At 41.4% G+C, this 24,752-nt stretch overlaps 1 protein-coding gene across 7 annotated transcripts in view; it reads left to right on the top strand.

The window, feature by feature from the left end:
- The window catches only part of NINL (ninein like), a 178,741-nt gene that overhangs the window by 145,659 nt on the left and 8,330 nt on the right, over positions 1-24,752 (top strand). For 4 of the 7 annotated variants that reach the window (XM_024577013.3, XM_045184916.2, XM_045184914.2 and 1 more), the window contains 4 exons: positions 88-192; positions 1,441-1,510; positions 16,232-16,390; positions 17,190-17,303. In XM_024577013.3, the coding sequence (XP_024432781.2) occupies positions 88-192; positions 1,441-1,510; positions 16,232-16,390; positions 17,190-17,303 (448 nt within the window). Of the gene's footprint in view, positions 1-87; positions 193-1,440; positions 1,511-9,778; positions 10,338-16,231; positions 16,391-17,189; positions 17,304-24,752 lie in introns of those variants that run through there. The other 3 variants (XM_053926534.1, XM_045184917.2, XM_053926535.2) reach the window with 2 other exon arrangements.

Raw genomic sequence — 24,752 nt, 5'->3', positions numbered from 1 at the left:
GCTTCAAGGCCAGAGGCACATGGATTGCACATGGTGTCTGGTGTCTGGAATTTCCATTCTTTTTCCTTTCTTCTATTTTTCATGCAGAATTGAGTTGGAGAGGCTTTCTGAGGAAAACATGGTGTTAAAAAATGAGCTGGGGAGGATTCAACAAGAGCTCGAATTTAAACAAAGGACAAATGATGCACAGAGGTAAGGGCCCGTCTCAGTGGCTCCAGTCAGAACTTACAGTGTATGACACATTTCACTCCGCATAGAATGAGCTTGGAAGATACTGCTGTAAAAAGAGGGACATGTTCACAAATCAGCCCCACATCCCAGAAAACTCTAAGAGGGTGAGCTGTGCGGCCTCTGACCACACTGTACATGCAAGAGAGGGCTCAGACCTCCTTCAAAATGTTGGCGACCACCTTCATTCCTGAGTGCCCAATCTCAAAAGTTTAAGGTAGAAAGCAAGTGTGTGCTGCAGCACAGTCACCACCACAGTGAGGAGCTCCAAACAGACCTGTTTATATCTGAAGTCAATATGCACACACTTCTTACCCCTACAGAAATACTCCACGTTATGCTAAGGGATCGGGGAGACAGCAAGTATTTTTGTACGTAGTGGTGCTTCTGAGGCCTTTCTGGGCAAATAAAATCTATTCACTTATGTCCTGATAATGGTTTCAGCTGTGCTTTTCTCCAAGATTTGTTTCTGGCTCATCAATTTTAGTGAGTCCGAGTCAGGGGTGGAGAAGTAAAAATGGGGAAGAGTTGCAAAGACCTGAGCACTGAAGCAGGAGACTGTTGGCAGTGGGGGTACCCAGAAAACCTGTCGGTGGATTTCTGCTTTCACTTCTGTAGCCCTGTTTTATCCAATGACAGTTGGGTGATCCCCTTTTTTTAAGTCCGAAATTGAAGATGAGCTCAAGTCTAAAATGCTAAGAATGTGGTGCTGATTGTATAAAATTGCCATGATGAATAATTAAAATATGGAATCCAGAGCAGGTAGTCAGCAAGTAATTGCCATCACATTATAGCAATTCTGAAATCTAAAAGGTTTTTTTTTTTTCATTCTAGAGACCATTTTTCCCCTCAGTTTGCTGCCATCAGACCTTAGTGGATGTAAGGCTGTTTTGGCCTTTATTTATGCTGCTGGTAGTGAATAGTCACATGTTGTGCTCAAGAGATATTAATGGGTGGAACTGAGGGATGTTATGGAGGATGTTTGTTCTGTAATATTGGCAGTGTCCTCTGGTTCTGAGGATTGGGATCCACATTGGATCACCAGCAGCAGAAGCAACAGAAGCAACAGAATAGTAACAGTGGTGGCTGTAGGGTACCAGGAGCAGGTGTGAGTGTTATGTGGCTACAAATCCAAGGTGCTGCAGTTACAATTGCTGGGAAAAAAGAAATCAGCTGGTCAAAGTGATATTGTTAATTTTGCTTCTTCAACAGGAAGGAAATTGAGGTTTTAAAGAGAGACAAGGAAAAAGCCTGCTCTGAAATGGAAGAGCTCAACAAACAGGTCAAGTATTGACACCTGGCATGAAACTAATGCCACCCTCCTTGTTTTTCATTATTTTGAAATAATTTCAAACTTATGAAAAAGAGAGAACTTTTTTCTGAAAGATTTGAGAGTGAACTGCTGACCCATCAACCCCCTCACCCCTCAAAATCAGGATATGAATATGCAAAATCCCTGCCTTAGTCTCCTACCTGCTCAGCTTTGCCAGCTGTACCACTTGTTCAGAATCATTTAGTCTCCTTCAATCAGTCCATCCTTGGTTTTTAGGAGCTTGGCACTTTCGAAGATAACAAGCAGTTATTTTGTAGGAAGTTGTTAGTTTAGTTTGTTTAATGTTTCCTTGTGATTACATTTAGATAATACATTTTTGGCAGGAATATAAAAAACTGATACTGTGTTCTTCTAATTTCATTTTATCAGGGGTACAATGATTTGTCCCATTACTAGTGATTCTTGGTTAGGTAGTGTTGGCCCAGCTACACCACAGTAAAGTTACTTTTCCCCATGTAATTAATGAATATTTTATGGGTGGGTACTTTGATATTATGTAAATGTTTTGTTCTTCATCCAATTCTCACCCACTTACTTTAGCATCTTTTGTCTCTTGTGTTTGTGTGTGTTAAGTTCCATACAATTTTATTCCCTGTATCGATTCATATATCCACCACCACAGTTAAGATACTGAATTATTCCAACTCCACAAGGACCTTTCATACTGTTTTTTTCATAACTAAACCCACCTCCTTCCTGCCCACCCACCCAAGCCCCTAACCCCTGACAACCACTAATTTTTCCTTCACTTTTAAAATTGTGTGATTTCAAATGTTATATAAAAAGAATCATACAGAATGTAAAGCTGATTTTCTCATGTATCATAACACTGGAGATTCATCCAAGTGGCAGAGTTAGCTTCTTTTTATTGCTGAATAGTATTCCAAGGTATTGATGCCCTATAGTTTAACACTCATTTTTTAAAGGATAGCTGGGCTGATTTCAGTTTTGTGCTATCACAAATAATGCTGCTGTGTACCTTCCTGTGCAGGTTTTTGTATGAACATGCACCTTTATTTTACTGAGATAAGTGCCCAAGAGTACAATTGCTGAGTTATGTGTGGTAGTTACATGTTAAGTTTTATGAGAAACTGCCAAACTTATCCAGAGTGGCTGTAACAGTTTACATTTCTACCAGCAATGCTTTCTTCATCCAGTTTCTCCATATCCTTGCTTGCATTTAGTGTTGATACTATTTTATTCTGGCCTCTCTGATAGGTGTGTTATGAGACAGAAAGCCTAGAGGGGCTGGTTCTACTCTAGTAGACTAGTTTCCTTTGAGGGCAAGAGAAGAACAGAGTGCTGTGAGTATACTTCAAAATGGTCACCGTATTAGTGTATTTAGGCCGTCATAACAAAGTACCACACACTGGGAGGTTTAAACAACAGAAATGTATTGTCTCACAGTTCTGGAAGCTAGAAGTCCAAGATCAGGGTGCTGGTGATTTGGTTCCTGGTGAAACACTCTTCTTGGCTTGCAGACATCTGCCTTCTCACTGTGTCTGCACATGGCCTTTCCTCAGTGCATGTACACAGAGGTAGAGATACTGTGCTCTTCTTTTTCTTCTTATAGGATCATAATCCTATCCAATTAGGACCCCATCCTTTGAGCTCATTTAACCTTAATTACCTAAAAGCCCTATCGCACCATAACATTGGGGGTTAGGTCTTCACCATGTGAATTTGGAGGGCATAATTCAGTTCATAGCCGTTACTTTGTTGTCCCCTTGCTAGAAGCATGGGGCATTTTCCTCTGATCTTAACTGCAAGAACCTGATGAGGCTTATGAAAGTTGGGGGCTCACTAAGACTGGCTTCCTATGACTTTTTAACTGTCAAGCCAGTTCAGGCACAGCCCCTAGCACTCATTCTTATAATTCCAGTTTCCTGTCCTGTTTCAGGCTCCAGTCATCCACCCCTGATAAAATGCTGTTCTCTTTGCCTGCGTCTTTAGTTTTCAGGGCATCGATTTACCATGTGACCTCATTTCTCTGATGGATCTAAGAAAAGTTGTTGTTTTTCAGTTTAGTTAGCTTTCTGCTTGTTAGGAAGATGAGACTAATGACTTGCAAGCTCTTTACATGCCACAGAAACCAGAAATAGTACTATTTTTTAAATTTTGGTTTCTGCATGTTCACTGTTAGGACATAGACGTACAATGGATTTTTATCTGTTGATCTTGCATCCCGCCACCTTGCAGAGCTCACTTACTGTTCTATAAGTGTTTTCATTACCTTTTGCTTCTTAAATTGCTGTTCCATCTCTGAGATAAGTCCCCAGTAGCTCTTCTCTCTTGGCTCACCTCTTCCCATGCATGGCTAATGAGAGGTTTCTGCCATGGGGACCACCTTAGACCACTTGTGTATGAGTGGCTTGTCTTGGCTCCCAGATTTGGGTGTTTGTTTCCATAAGTGTGTGGTATCCTTGCTTAGGCCTTCTCTGTCAGGAGGATAATTTAGGGATTGCTTTAAAATGAAAACTTCAGATTCTGCATTTGCCTTACAACAAGCTTTTTGTCTAAATGACCTATCTGGGAATTTCCTGGACTGAGAGAGCTGCCTGACCCCCTCACCTGCTTATCTATAGGACACATTCATAAATGGATTATAGGTATCCATTTGCTTTCTTTCCCTTAACTTTTGTTATGAAAAACTGTAAACACACAGAAAAATTGAAACAGTATACACTGATCAGCCACATACAACAACCTTAATTTAACAGTTAACAACTATCATATGTGCTTTAGTTATTTGTTTATATCTGTCTTTTTATTTCTGTGTATGTGTGTGTTTTCTGAATGATCTGAGAGTAAGTTACAGATATAATAATACTCTGCTCCTAAATATTTTGGCAGGTGCCTTCTTAAAATGAGTACATCTTTTACCTAACCACAATACTGCTGTCACACTTAAGAAATTTAATCATGATTACTTATTATCCAATATTCAGACCATATCCATATTTCTCCAATTATTCAGAAATGTCTTACATAGTGAACTTCTTAGAACTAGGATCTAGTTGAGGTTGGTACACTACACTGAACTGTCAATGCTATTGGAAATTTACTGGCATAAAACAGCCTCTTTATTGTGCTATGAAGCCTTTGGGTCAGGGATTCAGACAGGGCACAGAGCAGACAGCCTGTCTCTGCTCTGTGATATCAGGACCTTGGGTGAGAAGACTTGACAGCTGGGATGACTGAGATGGCTAGGGCTAGAATCATCTGGGAGATCCTCTCCTTGGGGCTGGGCTCCTGGAGAGAGTGTCATGGTAATGGGAGGGTGAGGGGCATCAGAGAACAAGTGTTTCAGGAGGTCAAGGTTGAAGGTGCAAGGCTTCTGACCCCACCTTGGATATTACTCCATATTACTACCACCAAGACCGCACAGAGCCACAGAGAGGGACATAGGCTTGTCTTGGTGGGTGAGTGTTAGGTCACAGTGCAGAGGGGGTGTGGAATTGCAGAAGCTGTTAAAGATGTCTTTTCAGAAGTTTGTTTGGCCATGATGTGTCTTTAGTCTTTTCTTTTTTTTTAAGATTTTATTTTTAGAGAGAGAGGAAGGGAAGGAGAAAGGGAGAGAAACATCAGTGTGCAAGAGATACATTGATAGGTTGCCTCTCGCATGCCCCCAACTGGGGACCTGGCCAGCAACCCAGGCATGTGCCCTGACTGGGAATCAAACCAGTGACCTTTTGGTTTGCAGTCCAGCTCTCAATCCACTGAGCCACACCAGCCATTCTTTTAATCTAGAACACCTGTTTCTCCCAAATGATGCTGAAATTTTTAAGAGATGTGGCAGTTGTCTTGTTTTTTTGCATCTATATTATGGGTCTGTCCAGCTGTTTTCTAGTAGCATTGTTCAATCTAGTCCTTTATCCCTTGTTTTTCTTAAAAACTATAAAATACCCATGTGCTTAGGAGACAGCTGCTAACATCTCATTTTTTCCTCTTCACTATAACCCAGATGATTACAAATTAAAATTAAAGAGGATATTAACACAAATACCAAGAGGCAGTTGGCCTCCCATACCTCCCAATGCGGTGCCCTGAGGAGGACACAGCAGCACCTGAGCAGTCTTCTGGTCAGAACACATTGCCTGAGTCTAAGCCCAAGGGAACATCAGACAAACCCCAAATGAGGAACTATTAAAGAGGGGAGAGTGGAGGGACTGTGTTTGTCAAAAATGTCAGTGTCATTCAGACAGAGGCTGTGGAAATGTTCCAAATTCAAGGAGGCTAAAATGACCTGACAGAGGCAGGAGCTACCTGATACTGGACCAGGAGCGATACTCCAAAGATGATGCTTGGGCCAGTTGATAAAACTGGAATGTGTGTGGTACAACAAGGTTCATGTCCTAAAGCCAGAACTTCATAGCAGCCTTGTGAGAGCACACTCCCCTTCTTGGAAATGTAGTGCAGAGCTGTGGCTCAGAAAACTACTTTGTATACATATGCATAAAAAACACCAACTGCAAAGCAAATGAGGAAAGGTTTAGCTGGGGAAAGGAGCTTAAAATCTGGCTTGAAAATCAATGGGGATTCTGTCTACCTGAGAGAGATGGGAGTCTGCTAGAAATCCAGGTTCCCTCTTAAAGGGCCAGTGCACAAAATTTTATTTGCAGTCACTCACCCTGGACTCTGAAAAGGCAGGGAAGCTCTGAGTGGACAGGCATTGTGCAAAGACAGATTGGATTGTGTGGTTCCAGGGAGCAAACTGAAGGAACAGTCTTCAGGGTCCCTGTGCTGATTCCCTCTCTTACACAGCCCACAGATGCCATCTTTCCTGAGTTGAACACTATCCTCCATATAGTGTTAGCCTGTGGAAATGCAGTAGCCCCACCCCCCAGATTCCCTGTCACCTAGCCTTCCCAAGCTCATGCTTTGCATAGGAGTTAGCTGTGTGGCCTTGTGGTGTAGGCTCTCTTGGAACGTGCTTGAGGAGGTACAGGCAGGCTTGAGGTGTCAGAGACTGAGTTGTGTGGCTCAGGGGGGTGAGGCCATTTCCTCCTTCCCTGCCATGAGCCTGACCAGAGCCACCTCCTTACAACAGAGCCCCACCTTCTGAACTCTTGATGGCTGTACCTTGCCAAGTACAAGAAAGTCAGCTGTCAGACTTTCTAAAAAAGATTTTATTTACTTAGTTTTAGAGAGAGGGGAAAAGAGAGGTAAAGAAACATCATTGTGTGAGAGAAACATCAGTTGGTTGCCTCTTACATACCCTCAGCTGGGGACCAGGCCTATAATCCAGGCATGTGTCCTGACTGAGAATCAAATAGACTAACTTTCAGTTGCAGACCAGTGCTCAATCCACTGAGCCATACCAGCCAAGGCTCTAGGAAGGCTTTTGAAGATGTCCAGGCAGAATCAGGGAGAAACTGAGCTGTGTAGCTATAGGGTGAGGCCATATTTCCCTCACAAGATGGACCGATGTTGCCATTCTTGTTCAGAGCTCTTTCTTCACACAGTCAAATCTTGGTCTGTTTGGGCCTGATGAATTCTGCTGGCCTCACCCTGATGATTCCCTGAGACCCTGCCCCACAAAAAAGGTTGTGGGCCCCCAGAAGGTGGCAAAGGTCCTTGGTATACCCTGTGACTTTTGCTGAGTAGCCTCAGATACAGCACTGGTGCTGAGATTGAATCTGTATCAGTCTGGTGAACATCACTGTCCATTAACTGATGACTCACTGAGAACCTACCTCACACCAACTCGAATATTATCAAAGGCTTGTACAATGACTGAGCCTAGAAGGCAGCTGGCAGCTGGAAGCAGACCTTGGGATGCCTTTTGTCTTTTGCTGATCTACCATTTGGCATAGTGCTGGTGGAAGCCAGCCTTGGTATGCAGCTTGGCCCCTCCCATGCACACCCAGACCTAGCAGAGGCAGCCACAAACTGTGAATCACTTTGTAGCTTCTAAGAGGTAGTCTAGGGCCAGTCATAGGTAGTGCCTGACATTGAATTGCACTGGAATTCCCCCCAAGAGGCCTTAGAAACAACATCTCTAGAGGCGGACCTCAAATCACATTAAGCATGACTCAATTACCTTCACAAACAGCACAAAGAGGGATTTTGGGCAGGCACCAGACCCTGCTGGGGTGTATTCTGCTTTGTGAGGTAAGTCCCTGCACAGCAGCTTCTATGCTGTGGTCAGGGTTAATCCTCATAGCCAGCTTGAGTGGCAACCTTACCCATTGATGAGCCAGCACCAGTCAATACTCAAATAAACAGGAGGGCTCACATAATCCACACAAGGGATATTCCTATAGCACATAGTCCAGGTAATCAGGGAAACTGTGCCACTGAGCCCCACAAGACATCTACTACACAAGACTACCATACCAAGACTGGGAGACATAGCAGAACTACCTATATACAGAAGCAGGCAGCTAAAATGGGGACACAAAGATTTATGCCCCAAATAAAAAATAAAAATTAAAAAAACAGGAGAAATCCCCAAATAAAGAATTAAATGAAATGGAGGCAAGCAATCTACCAGACACAAAATTCAAAACAATGGTTATAAGGGTGCTCAAGGAAGAAGGGAGGTGGGTTTGGCTGCGGTGGGATGGAGGGATGGGGAGAAAAGGCATACAACTGTAATTGAATAACAATAAAAATTTTTTTAAAAAAAGGATGCTCAAGGAACTTAATGAGAACTTCAACAAATAGATAGCAAACATAAAAAAGAACATAGAAACTATAAAAAAAGAACCAGCCAGAAATGAGGGATGCACACATACATTCCATGAGGGATGGAATCAAGATTATATGAAGCAGAGTATTGAATAAGCAATCTAGAAGACAAGATAACAGAAAACAATCAGAATAACAAAAAGAAAAAAGGTTCTTAATAAATGAGAGTCTAAGGGACCTCTGGGAGACAATAAACTCATGTAACAACATCCACATCATAGGGTTACCAAAAGGGAAGAAAGACAGCAAAAGATTGAGAACCTATTTGAAGAAATAATGACCAAAAACTTCCCTAACCTGTTGAAGGAAAAAGTCACACAAGTCCAGGAAGGGCATAGAGACCCAAACAAAATGAACTAAAAGGCTCACACCAAGCCACATCATAATAAAAATGTCAAAGGTTAAAGACAAAGACAGAATCTTAAAAGCAGCAAGAGAAAGACAATTACCTAAAAGGGAGCTCCCATAAGACTGTCAACTAATTTCTCAACAGAAACATTTAAGGCCAGAAGGAATTGGCACAAAGTATTCACAGTGATGAAAAGCAAGAACCTACAACCAAAACTACTTTACTCAACAAGGATATCACTTAAAACTGAAGAAGAAATAAAAAGTTTCCCTAACAAGAAAAAGCTAAAGGAGTTCATTACCACCAATCTAGTATAACAAGAAATGTTAAAGGAACCTCTTTAAGAAGAGTAAAGAAAAGTGAGGGGCATAGTTATAAAAAATAAAATGGCAATAAATATGCACCTATCAATAACTTTAAATGTAAATAGATTAAATGTCCCAATAAAAAGACATGGAGTAGCTGGGGGACTTTAATGCACATACGACATCAATGGATAGATCTTCCAGACAGAATATTAACAAGGAAATAGCAGTCTTAAATGACACACTGGACCAGATACAATTAATTGATACTTTCAGAGTTGGCCCAAAGTAGCAGAATATATATTTTTATACATGCCAAGTACACATGGAACATTTTCTAGAATATACCACATGTTAGGCCAGAAAACAATTCTCAGTAAATTTAAAAAGAGTAAAATTATATCAAGCATATTCTCTGACCATATGGTATGAAACTAGAAAATGAAGAAAATTACAAGAAAAAAATAATAAACATACAAACTCATGGAGGCTAAATAACATTTTACTAAAGATGAATGGGTACAAGGGAGATCATGGAAGAAATAAAAAGATACCTTGAGACAAATGAAAACACAACCACCCAAAATCTATGGGACACAGGGAAAACAGTCCTAAGAGGGAGATTCATAGCATTGCATGTCTCCCTCAAGAAAAAGAAAAATTTTGCCCTGACCTGGTGGCTCAGTTGGTTGGAGCATCAACCTGATATGCCAAGGTTGCAGGTTTGATTTCCAGTCCGGACACATGCAAGAATCAACCAATGGATGCATGAATGTGGGGAACAACAAATCCACAGCTCAATGTTTCTCTCTCTCTCCCTTCTCTGTCTCCCCTACCCTTCCTCTCTTTCTAAAATCAATTTAAAACAAGATGAAAAATCTCAAATAAACAATCTAACTTTACACCCAAAGAAGCTAAAAAAAGAATGCAAGGTCTAAAGTGAGCAGACAGAGGAAATAATACAGATGAGAGCAGAAAAGAAAGGTAAGGAGTCTAAAAAAAAAAGTTAGATCAATGAGACCAAGAGCTTGTTCTTTTTTTTCCCCACGGGGAGGGGGGGGTCAAGTGTTTCCAGCTTTCTTCAGGACCACCGTATGTGTAACTTAAAGATGCATTGCTAAAGCTACCATTTGTGTAAAAAGGTGGGGGATGGGGAGGAAAATAAGACTACTTATTCGATTTTTCTTACATCTACATAAACTCTGGAAGGAGACAAGAAACTCAGAAATGTGGTGGGTGATGAAAACTGGGTAGCTAGGAGAGAAGTAGAAGTGAGACATCTTTCACTGTGTATCTTTTTAATTGGAATTTTGAATCTGTAATTATATAAATCTGGGGTGCTTTTTAAATTTTTTATTGTTATTCAATTACAGTTGTATGCCTTCTCTTTTTAATTTTTTTTTCACTTTTTGCATAAATTTTTTAAAAATTATTATTATTATTCAATTACAGTTGTATGCCGTTTATCCCCATCCCTCCACCCCACACCAGCTGAACCCACCTCCCTCCCCCACCTCCACCCTCCGCCTTCATTTTGTCCATGTGTCCTTTATAGTAGTTCCTGTAATCCCCTCTTCCCACTGTCCCCTCCCCACTCCCCCCTGGCTCTTGTTAGATTGTTCTTGACTTCAATGTCTCTGGTTATATTTTGTTTGCTTTTTTATTCTGTTGATTATGTTCCAGTTAAAGGTGAGATCATATGGTATTTGACCCTCACCATCTGGCTTATTTCACTTAACATAATGCTCTCCAGTTCCATCCATGCTGTTGCAAAGGGTATAAACTCCTTCTTTCTCTCTGCTGCGTGTAGTATTCCATTGTGTAAATATACCATAGTTTTTGGATGCACTCATTTGCTGATGGGCACTTAGGTTGCTTCCAGTACTTGGCTATTGTAAATTGTGCTGCTATGAACATTGGGGTGCATAGGTTCTTTTGGATGAGTGTTTCAGGGTTCTTAGGGTATAATCCCAGCAGCGGAATTGCTGAGTGAAACGGCAGTTCCATGTTTAGTTTTCTGAGGAAAGTCCATACTATTTTCCACAGTGGCCTCACCAGTCTGCATTCCCACCAACAGTGCACTAGGGTTCCCTTTGCTCTGCATCCTCTCCAACATTTGTTGATTTGTTTATGTTGGCCACTCTGGTGTGAGATGGTACCTCATTGTGTTTTTAATTTGCATCTCTCTGATGGTAGTGATGCTGAGCCATCTTTTCATATGTCTCTGGGCCCTCTGTATGTCTTCCTTGGAGAAATGTCTGTTCATGTCCTTTGCCCGTTTTTTTATTGGGTTGTTTGTCTTCCTGGAGTGCAGTCGTGTGAGTTCTTTCTATATTTTGGAGATCAGGCCCTTGTCTGAGGTATCATTGGCAAATATGTTTTCCCATACTGTTGGTTCTCTTTGTATTTTAGTGCTGTTTTCTTAAGCCCTGCAGAAGCTTTTTATTTGGATGAGGTCCCATTTGTTTATTCTTTCCTTTATGTCCATTGCTTTAGGGGATGTGTCTGTGAGGATGTTGCTGCGTGGAATGTCTGAGATTTCCCTGCCAATGTTTTCCTCGAGGACTTTTATGGTGTTACAACTTATATTTAAGTCTTTTATCCATCTTGAGTTTATTTTTGTGTGTGGCGTAAGTTGGTGATTGAGTTTCATTTTTTTGCACGTAGCTGTCCAGATCTCCCAACACCATTTGTTGAAGAGGCTTTTTTTGCTCCATTTTATGCTTCTTCCTCCTTTGTCAAATATTAATTGACCGTAAAGACTTGAGTTTATTTCTGGGCTCTCTGTTCTGTTCCATTGGTCTATGTGCCTGATTTTATGCCAGTGCCAGGCTGTTTTGATTACAGTGGCCTTGGAATACAGTTTGATATCAGGTATTGTGATCCCTCCTGCTTTGTTCTTCTTTCTCAAAATTGCTGCAGCTATTCGGGGTCGTTTATGGTTCCATATGAATTTCTGCAATGTTTGTTCTATATCTGTGAAATATGTCATGGGTACTCTAATAGGGATTGCACTGAATCTATAAATTGCTTTGGGTAGTATGGCCATTTTGATGACTGGGGTGCTTTTTTCAGTGACCCCAAGCAATTCTCCAAATCTGAAGGGATAGTAAACTGTCCTGCAGTTTAACTCTACTCTGACACACCTTGGGATCATGTTACCTAAAAGGGACTGCTGAGCAGGTCTACCTCAGGTCAGGCTATAGTGTATAAGTTCTTGACTTCATGCAGAAAAGATTTCACAAGATGAGCCCAGGTGATTTTGAGAGTACATTATTAAAGCTGGGGACAGAGAAATAAGGAAGGATTTAGGATAGAAGAAGCAATGGGAGAGAGCCTAGGCCTGGCCACCTTGGCTCTGTAGAAATGTTACAGGAAAGACATGAGCCTAGACAGGGCTGCTATTAGCTCACTGGAAAGTCAAAAAAAAGGCGGGGTGGGGTGGCTTGGAGAGAGGTTCAGAGGGTTAACCCAGGATGAGCTACTGCTGCCCACTTCTCCCCTGGTTGCAAGTCTTTTGGGTACCCTAAGAGTTTAGGAGAGGCACACCTGAGAGGGAAGAAAAATGGGGGCGTGATACCAGGAGGGAGAGCATGCCCCTAAGAGCTTGTTCTTGAAAGAAAATATTACAGACAACTATATCAACAAATTGGACAATCTGGAAGAAATGAATACATGCCTAGAAACATACAGTTTTACAAAACTGAATCAAAAACAAAGTCTGAACACACCAATTACAACCAATGGAATTGAAGCACTAATCAAAAAACTCCCGACAAGCAAAATTCCTGGGCCAGACAGCTTCACAAGTGAATTTTCCAAGAAGAACAAACTTCTAAGGAAGAACTAAAACCTATCCTTCTCAAACTATTGTAGAAAATTCAAGAGGAGGGAATTGCCAAGCTTATTATATGAGGCCAGCATTATTTTAATTCCAAAACCAGAAAAGACACTAAAAGAAAGAAAATTATACACTGACATTCCTGATGAACATAGATGCAAAAATCCTCAACAAAATATTAGCAAACAAAATTCACCAATACATTTATAAAATTATATACCATAATAAAGTGGGAATTATTTCTGGGATGCAGTGTTGATACAATATCCACAAAATAATGAATATCAAATACCATATAAACCAAATGAATGATAAAAATCATATAATCATATCAATAGATGCAGAAATGCATTTGACAAAAACCAGCACTTATTTAAGATAAAAACTCTCAGCAAAGTAGGGATAGAGAGAATATACCTCAATATAATAAAGGCCATACATGACAAACACAAGATTAAGTTAACATTGTAGTCAACAGGGAAAAACTAAAAGTGCTTCTCTTTAGATCAGAAACGAAACTGGCACGTCCACTTTCACCTCTCTTATTCAACATAGTACTGGAAGTCCTAACTACAGCAATCAGCCAAGAAAGAGGAATGGAAGGCATCCGTATTGGAAGGAGAAGTAAAACTCATTATTTGTAGATGACATGAGACTGTATGTAGAGTACTCTAAAGATTACCCCCCCAAAAACTACTAGAACCAATAAGCGAATTCAGTATAGTAGGATACAAAATTAATATCCATAAATCTTTTATTTTTATACACTGATGATGAAATATCAAAAAGGAAAATGAAGAAAACAATGCCATTTACAATTCCATCAAGAAAAAATAAAATATCTAGGAATAAATTTAAGCAATGGGGGTAAAAGACCTGTACTTGGAAAATTACAACACTAAAGAAATAGAAAAAGACTCAGATAAATGGAAGCATATACCATGCTCATGGGTAGGAAGAATTAACATCATTAAAATGTCCACACTACCCCAAGTGATCTGTAGATTCAGTGCAATTTCTATCAAAATACCAATGGCATATTCCAGAAATGTATATAGAGCCACAAAAGATCCTTAATAGCCATAGCAATCTTGAGAAAGAAAAACAAAGTTGGAGATATAACACTACCTGATATCAAACTATACCACAAGGCTATATATAATCAAAACAGGATGGTACTGGCATTAAAATAAAACAGTCATATAGATCAATAAAGAGAGCCCAGAAATAAACCCCTATATGTTCAATTAATATTTGATAAAGGAGGTAAGAACATACAATGGGGTAAATACAGTCTATTCAATTAATGGTGTTCTGAAAATTGGGAAGATACAACAAAATGAAACTAGAACATCTTCCTTCTAACACCATATACAAGAATGAATTCAAAGTGTATTAGAGGTTTAAATGTAAGACTCAAAATTAAAAAAAAAAAAAACCCTAGAAAAAAGAACACTGAAATCTCTGACATTTTTCTTAATATTTTTTTCTGATATATCTCTTCGGGGAAGAGAAACAAAAGAAAAAGTAAAATGGGACTATATCAAACTAAAACGTTTTTGCAAAGCAAAGGAATCCATCAACAAAGTGAAAAGATCATATATTGAATGGGAGAAGATATTTGCCAATGATACATCCCATAAGGGGTTTATATCCAAAATTTTTAAAGTACTCGTACAATCAACACACACACACACACACAAACACACAAAACAACTTTAAAATGAACAGAGAATCTGAATAGACACTTCTCCCACAAAGAAATAAAGATAGCCAATAGACATGAAAAGATAGTAAAGGTCAATAATTATCAGAGAAATGCAAATTCAAACCATAATGAGCTATAACCTCATGCATGTCAGAATAGCTATCATAAATAAATCAACAAAGAAGCATTGGCGGGGATGTGGAGAAGTGGGAACCTCATGCACTTTTTGTGATAATGTAGATTAATCAGCCACTATACAAAACAGTATGGAGGGCCCTCAAAAAAAAGAAAAGTGGAACTGCCTTATGATGCAGTGATTCCACTTCTGGGTATATACATAAAGAAACCCAAAACACTAATTAAAAAGAATATATGCACCCCTATGTTCACTGCAGCATTATTTATAGTAGCCAAGAAATGGCAGCAACCCATGTACCCATCAATAGATGGGTGGATAGAAAAACATTGTTTTGCATATATGCAATGGAATATTACTTGGCCATAAAAAAGAATGAAACCTTACCATTTGCATCAAAATGGATGGATCTAGAGAGTATTATGCTAAGTGAAATTAATTAAGTCAGGTAAAGATGAATACCATATGATTTCACTTACATGTGGAATATAATATAAATAAACACATAAAAGACATACCAAGAACATACTGTAGTTACCAGACGGTAAAAAAAACTGAAGGGATTAAGAAGTACAAATTGGTAGTTGGAAAGTAGTCATGGGGCTATGAACTACAGTATAGGAAATATAGTCAATAATATTGCAATAACTATGGTTTCAGGAGAGTACTGGAAATATTGGGGTAATACTTTGTAAAATATATTATCATTAACCACTACGCTGTACAATTGAAACTAATGCAAATTAAAATTGAAGGTAAACTATAATTGAAAAAATTTTAATTTCCCCAGTAAAATATTATAAACATAAGAGATCCTTCTATCAGATGTAACTGCCATGAACTTATGATATGGAAACACCTCAAGATGACAATTAGTTCTCAGGGAAGAAAAGAAGTCATCACAGGAGAAAAGTGTAGGTTCACTAAGCCTGAATAATCTGAGTTTCAACAACTCCTGGGTTCCATTATGTGCTTATCAAACCCTCAAAAACATAAAAGTAGTGTGGTTGTTAGTACAGTCCTGTCCTAGGGAAAACGTGACGTGTGTGTATGGCCAAGAGTGCTGAAGCTAGCTCAGAGGATGATATTCTGAAAATATCGACACAAGGCCTCAAGAACTGACTGTTGTGGGAAAAAGCAAATAAGCAAAAATGTAGCTTGTATGAAGATAGGCATGAAAAATAGTTGACAGTACCTGGAATTTCTACGGTGAAAGACAGTAGAGCCATCTTCCTAATTGCTGTTTTAATTCACAGTACATTTGCTCAACCACCCAGGGAGCGTTTCTTAAGAATCCACTGTCTACTGGGTGTTGGTTATTTGGATCTTTATGGCACATAGCTACCTTTGTTGGTCCAGATATGTCTCATTTTTTCTAGGAATAAAGCAGGGTTTCCTACAATTGTACAATTTCCGTTTGGGCCAGATCACTCTCTGCTTTGGAGGGTGCTGAGCACCTCACTGAGCACCTCACTCACTAACTGCCAGTACCTGTTGTGGTACCCCAAAATGTCTCAAGACAGTGTAACTATCCCCTGGGAAACAAAAGCATCCCTTGTTGAAAACCACTGAAATGATCTGAATTGAGTTGCTGATTTAAAAATAACTTTTTCATCTGTTTCAACCCATTTGCTTTAGAGTCAGAAGTGTAAGGATGAATTGTTTCAGCTCAACCACAGGGTCCTTCAGCTGGGAGAGAAGGCCTCTACCCAGCAGGCCCAAATCGAGAAAAACTGCATCACAATTCAGCTGTTAACACAAAGCCTAGAGGAGGCTGGACACCAGGATGAGCTGCAGGTAGGAGTGGCCAGGAGACAGTGGGGTAGAGAGGAGTGGGCACAGTAAAGAAACAGCTTAAGCACATCAGGAGTATGCGTTTTTAGGTAGGCAGTGCCTATTTGCCTACCTAAAATGCCGAAAGGTACGCACTGCCCTGCACATGAAGTGAGGGATTTAACTGGCAAGCCTTGGAAAATGTATGGATTTCAGCAGCTTTTGCAAATACCCGGTATCTAGAAAAGATAGCAGAAAGGAATGAAATTGTGATGGTAAAAGAGTACATGGATACAACCTCTCTGAAGGACATTTTGGCAAATTATGTATCAAGAGCCTCTAGAATGTCAGTATCCTCTGACTTCATGATTCTGCTTATTGAGTTTTACCTGAGCATTGTGGGAAAACTTAGCTGGAAGTATTTTCATTGCTGTGGTATTTATAATAGCAAAACAGAATTGGAATCTATTTGAATCATTCATCTACAATTTACTGAAATGAGTCAGTAAATTATGGTACAGGTGTTAAAAACCATGTTTTTCAAATAATATTTATTATCATGCATAAATGATGAAGATATAATGAGGAAGAAAGCACAGCATATAACACTGTACCAGTCTTACCAATAAAAATACTATGTGTAGAGGAAGGGATAAAGGATGATAATACAGTGGCAGGTGTGGTCCTTGGACTGCTGGGGTCATGGGTGATTTAAATTTTGCAGTTTTTGCTTTTCTGTAATTTCTGAAGCTTCTGCATTAAACATGTGTCAAACTGCTAAGCTATTTCTTATACATGTGAGATTGATTTTTTTTAAAAACAGGGTGACCAAATTCAAAAACTTGAACTTGAACTTGAACACATGAATCAAGAATGTCAGAGCCTGAGACTGTCATGGTCACAGCTGAAAGAGACCCTTGAAGAAAGTCAAAACCAGGTGGGTGTATATGATGGTCTGAAGCACCGGGTCCCATCTGGGAGAGAGAGTAAATGAAGTTCAGTGCTGACAGAGGCTTGTCAGGACTAGTCCATCCCAGAGAAGTTTTCAGGCTGGCCTGAGGTTGCACAGCTAGTGGGGCACTTACAAGGGCCAGGACTGAAGTGAAGTCTAGTCCAGAGTTGTGTTGACCTTGGGCAGACCATATGAAGAGCTATGCCTCAGTTTAGAGAAGGAGGCCTATAAGCATGTCCTTGGGTGTGCCCTTTACAGAACTGAGGAGCCAGAAGAAACCTTCAGGGTGGCATCTGAGGAAGGGACATGGTATCAGATCCAAGGCTTCAGGGCCAAGTAGACCCCATGGATAAGGAGCTTCATGCCCCCCTCACACATATTTGTTTACACATGTACAGTGGAGCCCTGAAATTGCATATTGGTGTATGTAACATCTGCTGGCTCCTACACTCTCCTGCTTCAGGATTTATCCAGTGCTTGTCAGGATTGCAAGGTGCAAAGACAGAGAGTCAGGGAGCTCGCAGATGTGGACAAACATGAACCTTGGGGTGCCCTGCCAGTGTGAGGTGCAGGCACACAAATGGGTAGCCAGTTCTCCTTGGGAGATCCAGATGCTCAAGGGAGAGAAGAGAATGGCAGGTGTGTAACCGTAGGAGGTGTCCTGAGTACCAAGAGCAGACTCAGATATGGGTGCCCTTGGAAGGCCAGGGCTATAGGGAGGAAAGAGGGCCCTTGGGAGAAGCCACCCAGAGCACAATATAGTAGGGGTCTCTAACCAACGAGGCCTCAGTTCCAGCACCAGCCTCACTTGAGTGTGGCACCTGAGTACTTTCCTCCTGCTGAGCCTCTTTGCAGGTTCCACTACTGGGATTTGGTCCCACAGCTGGACTTGCCCTTGGTCACACCTGGTGTGAAAGGGCAAGATGCTCAAGGCTGCAGAGGGGTCAGCCTGGGTGTGGGACTCTCCAGGGCTGTTGGGTGCTCCTGTAGGCTGTCAGCTTTCCTACTGCAAGCAAGCACTTTCCCAGAGGTGCTTCTGTATTTGGGGGTTCCCTTCTCTGTTTTTAAGTGAAAGTATCCTTGAGAAATTGCCTCAGCCAATTTGAGCCTTTTGAGGCTAAAAAGTCAGCCAGCGTCACAGGCAGAAGATATGTTACTTAAACAATCCTATTGCAACACAAGCTGGTTTCCACTTCTTTGTGACTTAGAAGATTCCCTCCAAAGCTACAGTGATGAAAGTCCAGAGGAGGGAAGTAGAGGCGTCTACAGAATAATTAGGGCACATATGGGTGTGCTGTGGTGAGGATGGGCATGAAGATATGAAGATACCTGGGAGGGAGCTATTGGTATCACTGGGGCATCAGTGGGTGGTTCTGATGAGGAAGATCTAGGCGGTGACTAAGCCAAGAAGGTTTGACAGGACCTAGCAGGGGAGTGGCTTGGGGGAAGTCTCAGTGCCGTCTTCTTTTTAAAAACATGGTGCCCAAATCCAACATTCTGTGGATCCAGCCTAGATTCAAGAGGAGGGCTCATAGCCCATCTCTCAGTGGGTGAATGGCATAGCCTCCACCTGTCAACTCTGGAGCTAAACCAGCTCCATCTGCACCTCACTTCTATGAAGAGTGACATGAAAGTACTGGAAAGAATTTAGTGTGTGGATGCTTACATGCTAATTGCCCATGTAGAAAGTTACAAAGAAGGGCAGCAGGGACTACCATGCTGGGCCCGCAGCAGCCTCCCTGCAGAAAAGGTTGCTGTCAGGCTCAGGCGTTCAGAAGGGTGGCTGTAAAAGGTGGCAGTGAGGAGTGTGAAGCAGTATGTTCAAAGGAAGAGTACATCAGAGGAGGTAGGGGGCAAGATTAGAGTGGGAGTGCCATTGGGATGCAAGGGCGCTCTAACATGCAGTCACAGGGCCTCAGATGGGGCTTGGGTCTGGCTAGGGGGTTTGCGGAACCATCTAAAGAGGGAAACTCTAGAGGAAGCTATTTTTGGTGGAGATATGTCTTAGCACAGGGTCTTCCTTCTCTTTCCCTCTCACAATAGCACAGCAGCTGTCCTGGAAGCTATTCATGTACAGGTGCATCTTTCTGGGATGACCCTTGCCTGAGAGAACAGCTGTGTGTTACAGTGATGATGTGGCCCCTGAGATGGCCCCTCAGAGATATGAGGTGACATAGTGACTATTGAAAGGAATTTGGGCTGGTTTGCAGCCTGACTATCACACTTGTGTGGCTAGAGCAGGCACCCTCCCTCTCTATGTGGCCACTTTGAGACCTGCCCTGACTGTGACATTTTTTTTTGAACTTTCGTAAGTTTATTTGAGCCAAACTGATGACACATACCAGGGAGCAAGATGCCCTCCTAAGTGACATTTGATGGAGACTCAGAGGTGGGTAAGGGCTGATATGACCAGTTCTTTTAGGGGCCAAGGAAATACTGTGCATTCTGGAAGCCCCCAGAGTCAGAGTGAATTAAATGGTGTTTGGATCTGATCTCTCATTTGCTTAGGGAACATACTGGCCATACACTGTGCAGTTCTGTCATATTGACTCAGCATAACTCCATGAGTTCTGTGCCATCCTCTGTGGCTGAGGGACTTCATTCCACACCTACTTCCAAGTTCCTTTCTGCATTCACTGTGTGTTAATTACCCTCCATGACCATAGCCTCTGAGAGGTCTTAGGATTGTAAATTCAACTTAAAGGAAAATTACCATATCCAGCTTGCATGGGTTACAGTTTTTAAATAAGCAGACTCTAGTGAGGTGTGCTGGAAGGTAAAAATGGACAGAATATACCATGATCCTCCCATGGATCCAATGTTAAGTCTCAGCATCATCATTCTGAGGATCACATGCACAACTTTTCCTGACTCTCTCACTGAGCAGCTCTGGGAGTTCTAATGAATAGGCTCTTTATAAATCTTGTATTCTACTGCAGATGCAGTATCACAGATGAGAAAAATGCCTTACTTGCCTTTCTAGTTGTAGGGTGTCCTTAAATACAGAATCCTCTATATCTGGTAGTGATCCTGTAGTTCTCAGCAACCACACCAGAGCTGTTGTGGCCTTTTCCCTAGTACGGCTGCATGGAGCAAACCTGAGGCTGAGAGTTTATGCTCCTGGCCAGCACTTGCATGAGGTCCACCAGCTGCAGAAGCAGATGGAGGATTGTGCCTCCAGGCTGCATAGCCAAGCTACAGGAGCTGCTAAAATGGGAGCAGGGGGTAGCTCAGCAGTTCCACTGGGAGTGCAGCCTCTAGGAGGAGGCAGGGAAACAACTGGAAGCACAATGGGTGAATGGGGACAAAGGCCCTGAGGTTCCAGCTGATGGTGACAGGGAGGATGCAGTTGGGTCACTGGCATTCAGCCAAAAACTATTCTAATGACAAGTGGAAAACAGCCCAATAGCCATTCTAACTCCATGAGGAGTGGTTGTACAGAATCTGTGAGAGTCCAGTTTTCATGTTAATAATGAGGGACTCAACAGATGCCAAGGAAGAATCATGGAGGGGCAGCGAGCCTCTCAGGGAAGGTGCCCCCCACTCTCTCAGAGAGCACTTGTGCAAGCTTATCCTGAAGTTCTCTTCAGCCTGGGGGCCACAGTTGCTCCCAGATGCAGTATGTCCTTTGGGGTGGCATGGGGTGTGCGGTAGGCCCCATGGCTATACATCTGGGACCACACACTGAATGTTCACAGGACCCGAAAGGTGGTGATAGAGAAAGGTTGTGAGTGAGGTGATGGGTACTGGTCCCCCTTGTGTAGCCCTGTGGGAGTAGAGGCCTCAGAATTCAATTTCTCCTGATTTCAAAGAAAAGCCAGAAATCAGATTTTTACATGAATAGTCCCAGTTTCCAAATGATGCACCTAATTTAAAAACCATTATGCACACTGAAAAAAAAAATCCACCCAAAGGCACATAAGGACTGCATAAGTTACTTACTGGAAGAACATCTATAAAGGACACATGGACAAAACCAAAGGGAGATAAAGGGTGGGAAGTGGGGATGGCCGGGGGGTGGAGGGGGGACCAGTGTGGAGAGGAAAATGGAGACAGCTATACCTGAACAACAATAAGAAAAAGTTAAAAAAAAGTTACTTACTGGATACACACTGATCTAGGTATTAGACACACAGAAATGACACAAAAGCAAAAAATCTGTGCTCTTCTGGATCCTATATTCTAGTGATGGGAGACCAAAAAATGCATAATGTGAATAGTATGTCAGATGGTGTTGAGTGCTGTGGAGTGGGAGGCTTTCCAATTTTAAATAGGATAGCCAGAGAAAGTGGCTCTTAAGCTAACATCTGAAGTTGCTGAGGCAGCAAGCCATCCAGTCACCTGGAGGAAGAGGGCTATAGGCTGCAGGAGCAGCATGTGCAATGGCCCTGAGGTGGGTATGTACTTGATATGTTTAAGAATAGCGAGTATGAGCCCTGGCTGGTGTGGCTCAGTGGATTGAGTGCCGGACTGCTAACAAAAGGGTCACTGGTTGGATTCCCACTCAGGGCACAGGACTGGGTTGCAGGCCAGGTCCCCAGTAGGGGGCACTCGAGAGACAACCACACACTGATAAAAAGAAAAAGAAAAAAAAAAAAGAATAGCAAGTATGTGAGGGAGGCAGGAGGAGGGCAGAGGGTAAGAGGTCACCGAGGTAACAGCATAGACTTGGGGAGCCTGCTGTGTGCAAGGCTCTACACTAAGCATCAGGAGATATAGAAAGAGAGTACCTGCCTTTAAGGGAAGCAGGACAGTGCCTCAGAGCATGGGCTGCAGAGATTGGGATCCTGGCTCTCCCATCTCCCAGTTGAGTTACTCTGGGCCAGTTACTTAACCTCTCTGTACTCCTGTTTCCTCATCTGTATAATTCAAATACCAGTGGTACCCACCTCAAAGCATTATTGTAAGGCATCAATGAGTTAGCACTTTTAAAGTGCTTGAATTGTCTGTGGAACATGTGCACCCTGTGCAAGGGTTTAATTTAAAAGGCCAGGAAAACAACTTGATCATGAAATATCGAAACACAGTTCATGAGAAGTTCAGGGCAGAAGGAATGTGGAGATCAGGAGCCAGAGGGCAGTGAGTGCCTTCATGGGGAAAAATTAGAGCAACACTTGTAAGGTGGGTAAAATTCAGTATTTCTAAAACATAAATTCTAACAAAGAATGACCTATCAGGATTATGCAAAAATGTTAAGCTAGAAATAAACTGTGATAGATTATTGACAAAAGAATTTAATCAGAAATTCTTTAGAAATTATTAGTAACATGCATAGGGTAAACTCATTTTGGAGTCATTTTATGATTAAATTTTTAGGACAAAGCAATTAGCTAACTCTTGAACTACAAAAAGAAATAACAGTTTAGTGGCTAGCAACAGACATTTTTAAATTTTATTTTTATTTTATTGTTCCATTGCCATTTATCCCACATACCTTCTTCCACCTCCATCCATCAACATACCCTTCCACAATCACCACACTGTTGTCTCTGTCCATGAGTTCTGTTTTTTTTCCTCAATCCCTCCATCCCCACAACACCCCAACAGCACAGCTGTAGACTGCTCTCTATTTTGCTTCTTCGTTCTGTTTGTTGATTAGGTTCCACATATAAGTGTAATCATATGATACTTGTCTTTCACTGACTGGCTTATTTCACTTAGCATAGCATAATGTTCTCCAGTTCTGTGTATGCTGTTGCAAAGGGTAACATACTCTTTTTTATGGCTAGTAATCCACTGTGTAACTGTACGACTCATCTGTTGATGGAAACTTGGGATGCTTCCAAATTTTAGCTATTGTAAATAATGCTGCAGTGACTGTGGGAGTACTTATATTCTTTCCAATTAGTGTTTTGGCTTCTTAAGACAGTTCCCATTTTTAATTTTCTGAAGTAATTCCATACTGCTTTCCACAGTGGATGCACCAATCTGCATTCCCACCAACAGTGAAAAAGGTCTCCTCTTTCACCACATCATTGCCAACACTTGTTTTTTAACTTATTCATGATAGCCATCCTGACCAGTGTGAGGTGACAACTCATTGTGGTTTTGATTTGTGTTACTCTGATGATTGGTGATGTTGAGTATCCTTTCATACTTGTTGGACATCTATTCAAATCCTTTCATACTTGTTGGACATCTATTCAAAAATAGACACTTTTTAAAAGTATATATTTATTGATTATGAACTTATTGAATCAGACTGCATGACCTTCTTGTACCACCTCAACATAAGTGTCATAAATCACAGCAATTAAGAGCCTGGCACAGTATTCATATAACTAAGAATATGAATACATTTCATGGGACTCCCTAAGTGTATACTATTTTATCAAGTTATAACACACTGCATTATTCACAGATCACCAATGAGGAAAGGTAACTTAGGAAAAAAAGAACATTAATTACAAGTTTTTTTTTCATTCTTTTTTTAATGTATTTATTGATTATGCTATTACAGTTGTCCCATTCCCCCCCCACTCCACTCCATCCTGCCCACCCCCTCCCTCCCACATTCCCCCCCTATAGTTCATGTCCATGGGTCATACTTATAAGTTCTTTGGCTTCTACATTTCCTACACTATTCTTACGCTCCCCCTGTCTATTTTCCACCTATCATCTATGCTACTTATTCTCTGTACCTTTCCCCCCCTCCCCCTCCCACTCCCCTATTGACAACCCTCCATGTGATCTCCATCTCTATGGTTCTGTTCCTGTTCTAGTTGTTTGCCTAGTTTGCTCTTGTTTTTGTTTTAGGTGTGGTCCTTAATAACTGTGAGTTTGCTGTCATTTTTACTGTTCATATTTTTTATCTTCTTTTTCTTAGGTAACTCCCTTTAACATTTCATATAATAAGGGCTTGGTGATGATGAACTCCTTTAACTTGACCTTATCTGGGAAGCACTTTATCTGCCCTTCCATTCTAAAGGATAGCTTTGCTGGATACAGTAATCTTGGATGTAGGCCCTTGCCTTTCATGACTTAGAATACTTCTTGCCAGCCCCTTCTTGCCTGCAAGGTCTCTTTGGAGAAATCAGCTGACAGTCTTATGGGAAGTCCTTTGTAGGTAACTGTCTCCTTTTCTCTTGCTGCTTCTAAGATTCTCTCCTTCTGTTTCATCTTGGGTAGTGTAATGATGATGTGCCTTGGTGTGTTCCTCCTTGGGTCCAGCTTCTTTGGGACTCTGAGCTTCCTGGACTTCCTGGAAGTCTATTTCCTTTGCCAGATTGGGGAAGTTCTTCTTCATTATTTGTTCAAATAAGTTTTCAATTTTTTGTTCTTCCTCTTCTCCTTCTGGCACCCCTATAATTCGGATGTTGGAACGTTTCAAGATGTCCTGGAGGTTCCTAAGCCTCTCCTCATTTTTTGGAATTCTTGTTTCTTCATTCTTTTCTGGTTGGATGTTTCTTTCTTCCTTCTGGTCCACACCGTTGA

This window comes from Desmodus rotundus, chromosome 6 (genome assembly GCF_022682495.2).
Source record: "Desmodus rotundus isolate HL8 chromosome 6, HLdesRot8A.1, whole genome shotgun sequence".
NCBI classification, from domain to species: domain Eukaryota; kingdom Metazoa; phylum Chordata; class Mammalia; order Chiroptera; family Phyllostomidae; genus Desmodus; species Desmodus rotundus.
This window is presented reverse-complemented; position numbering and strand designations above follow the sequence as displayed.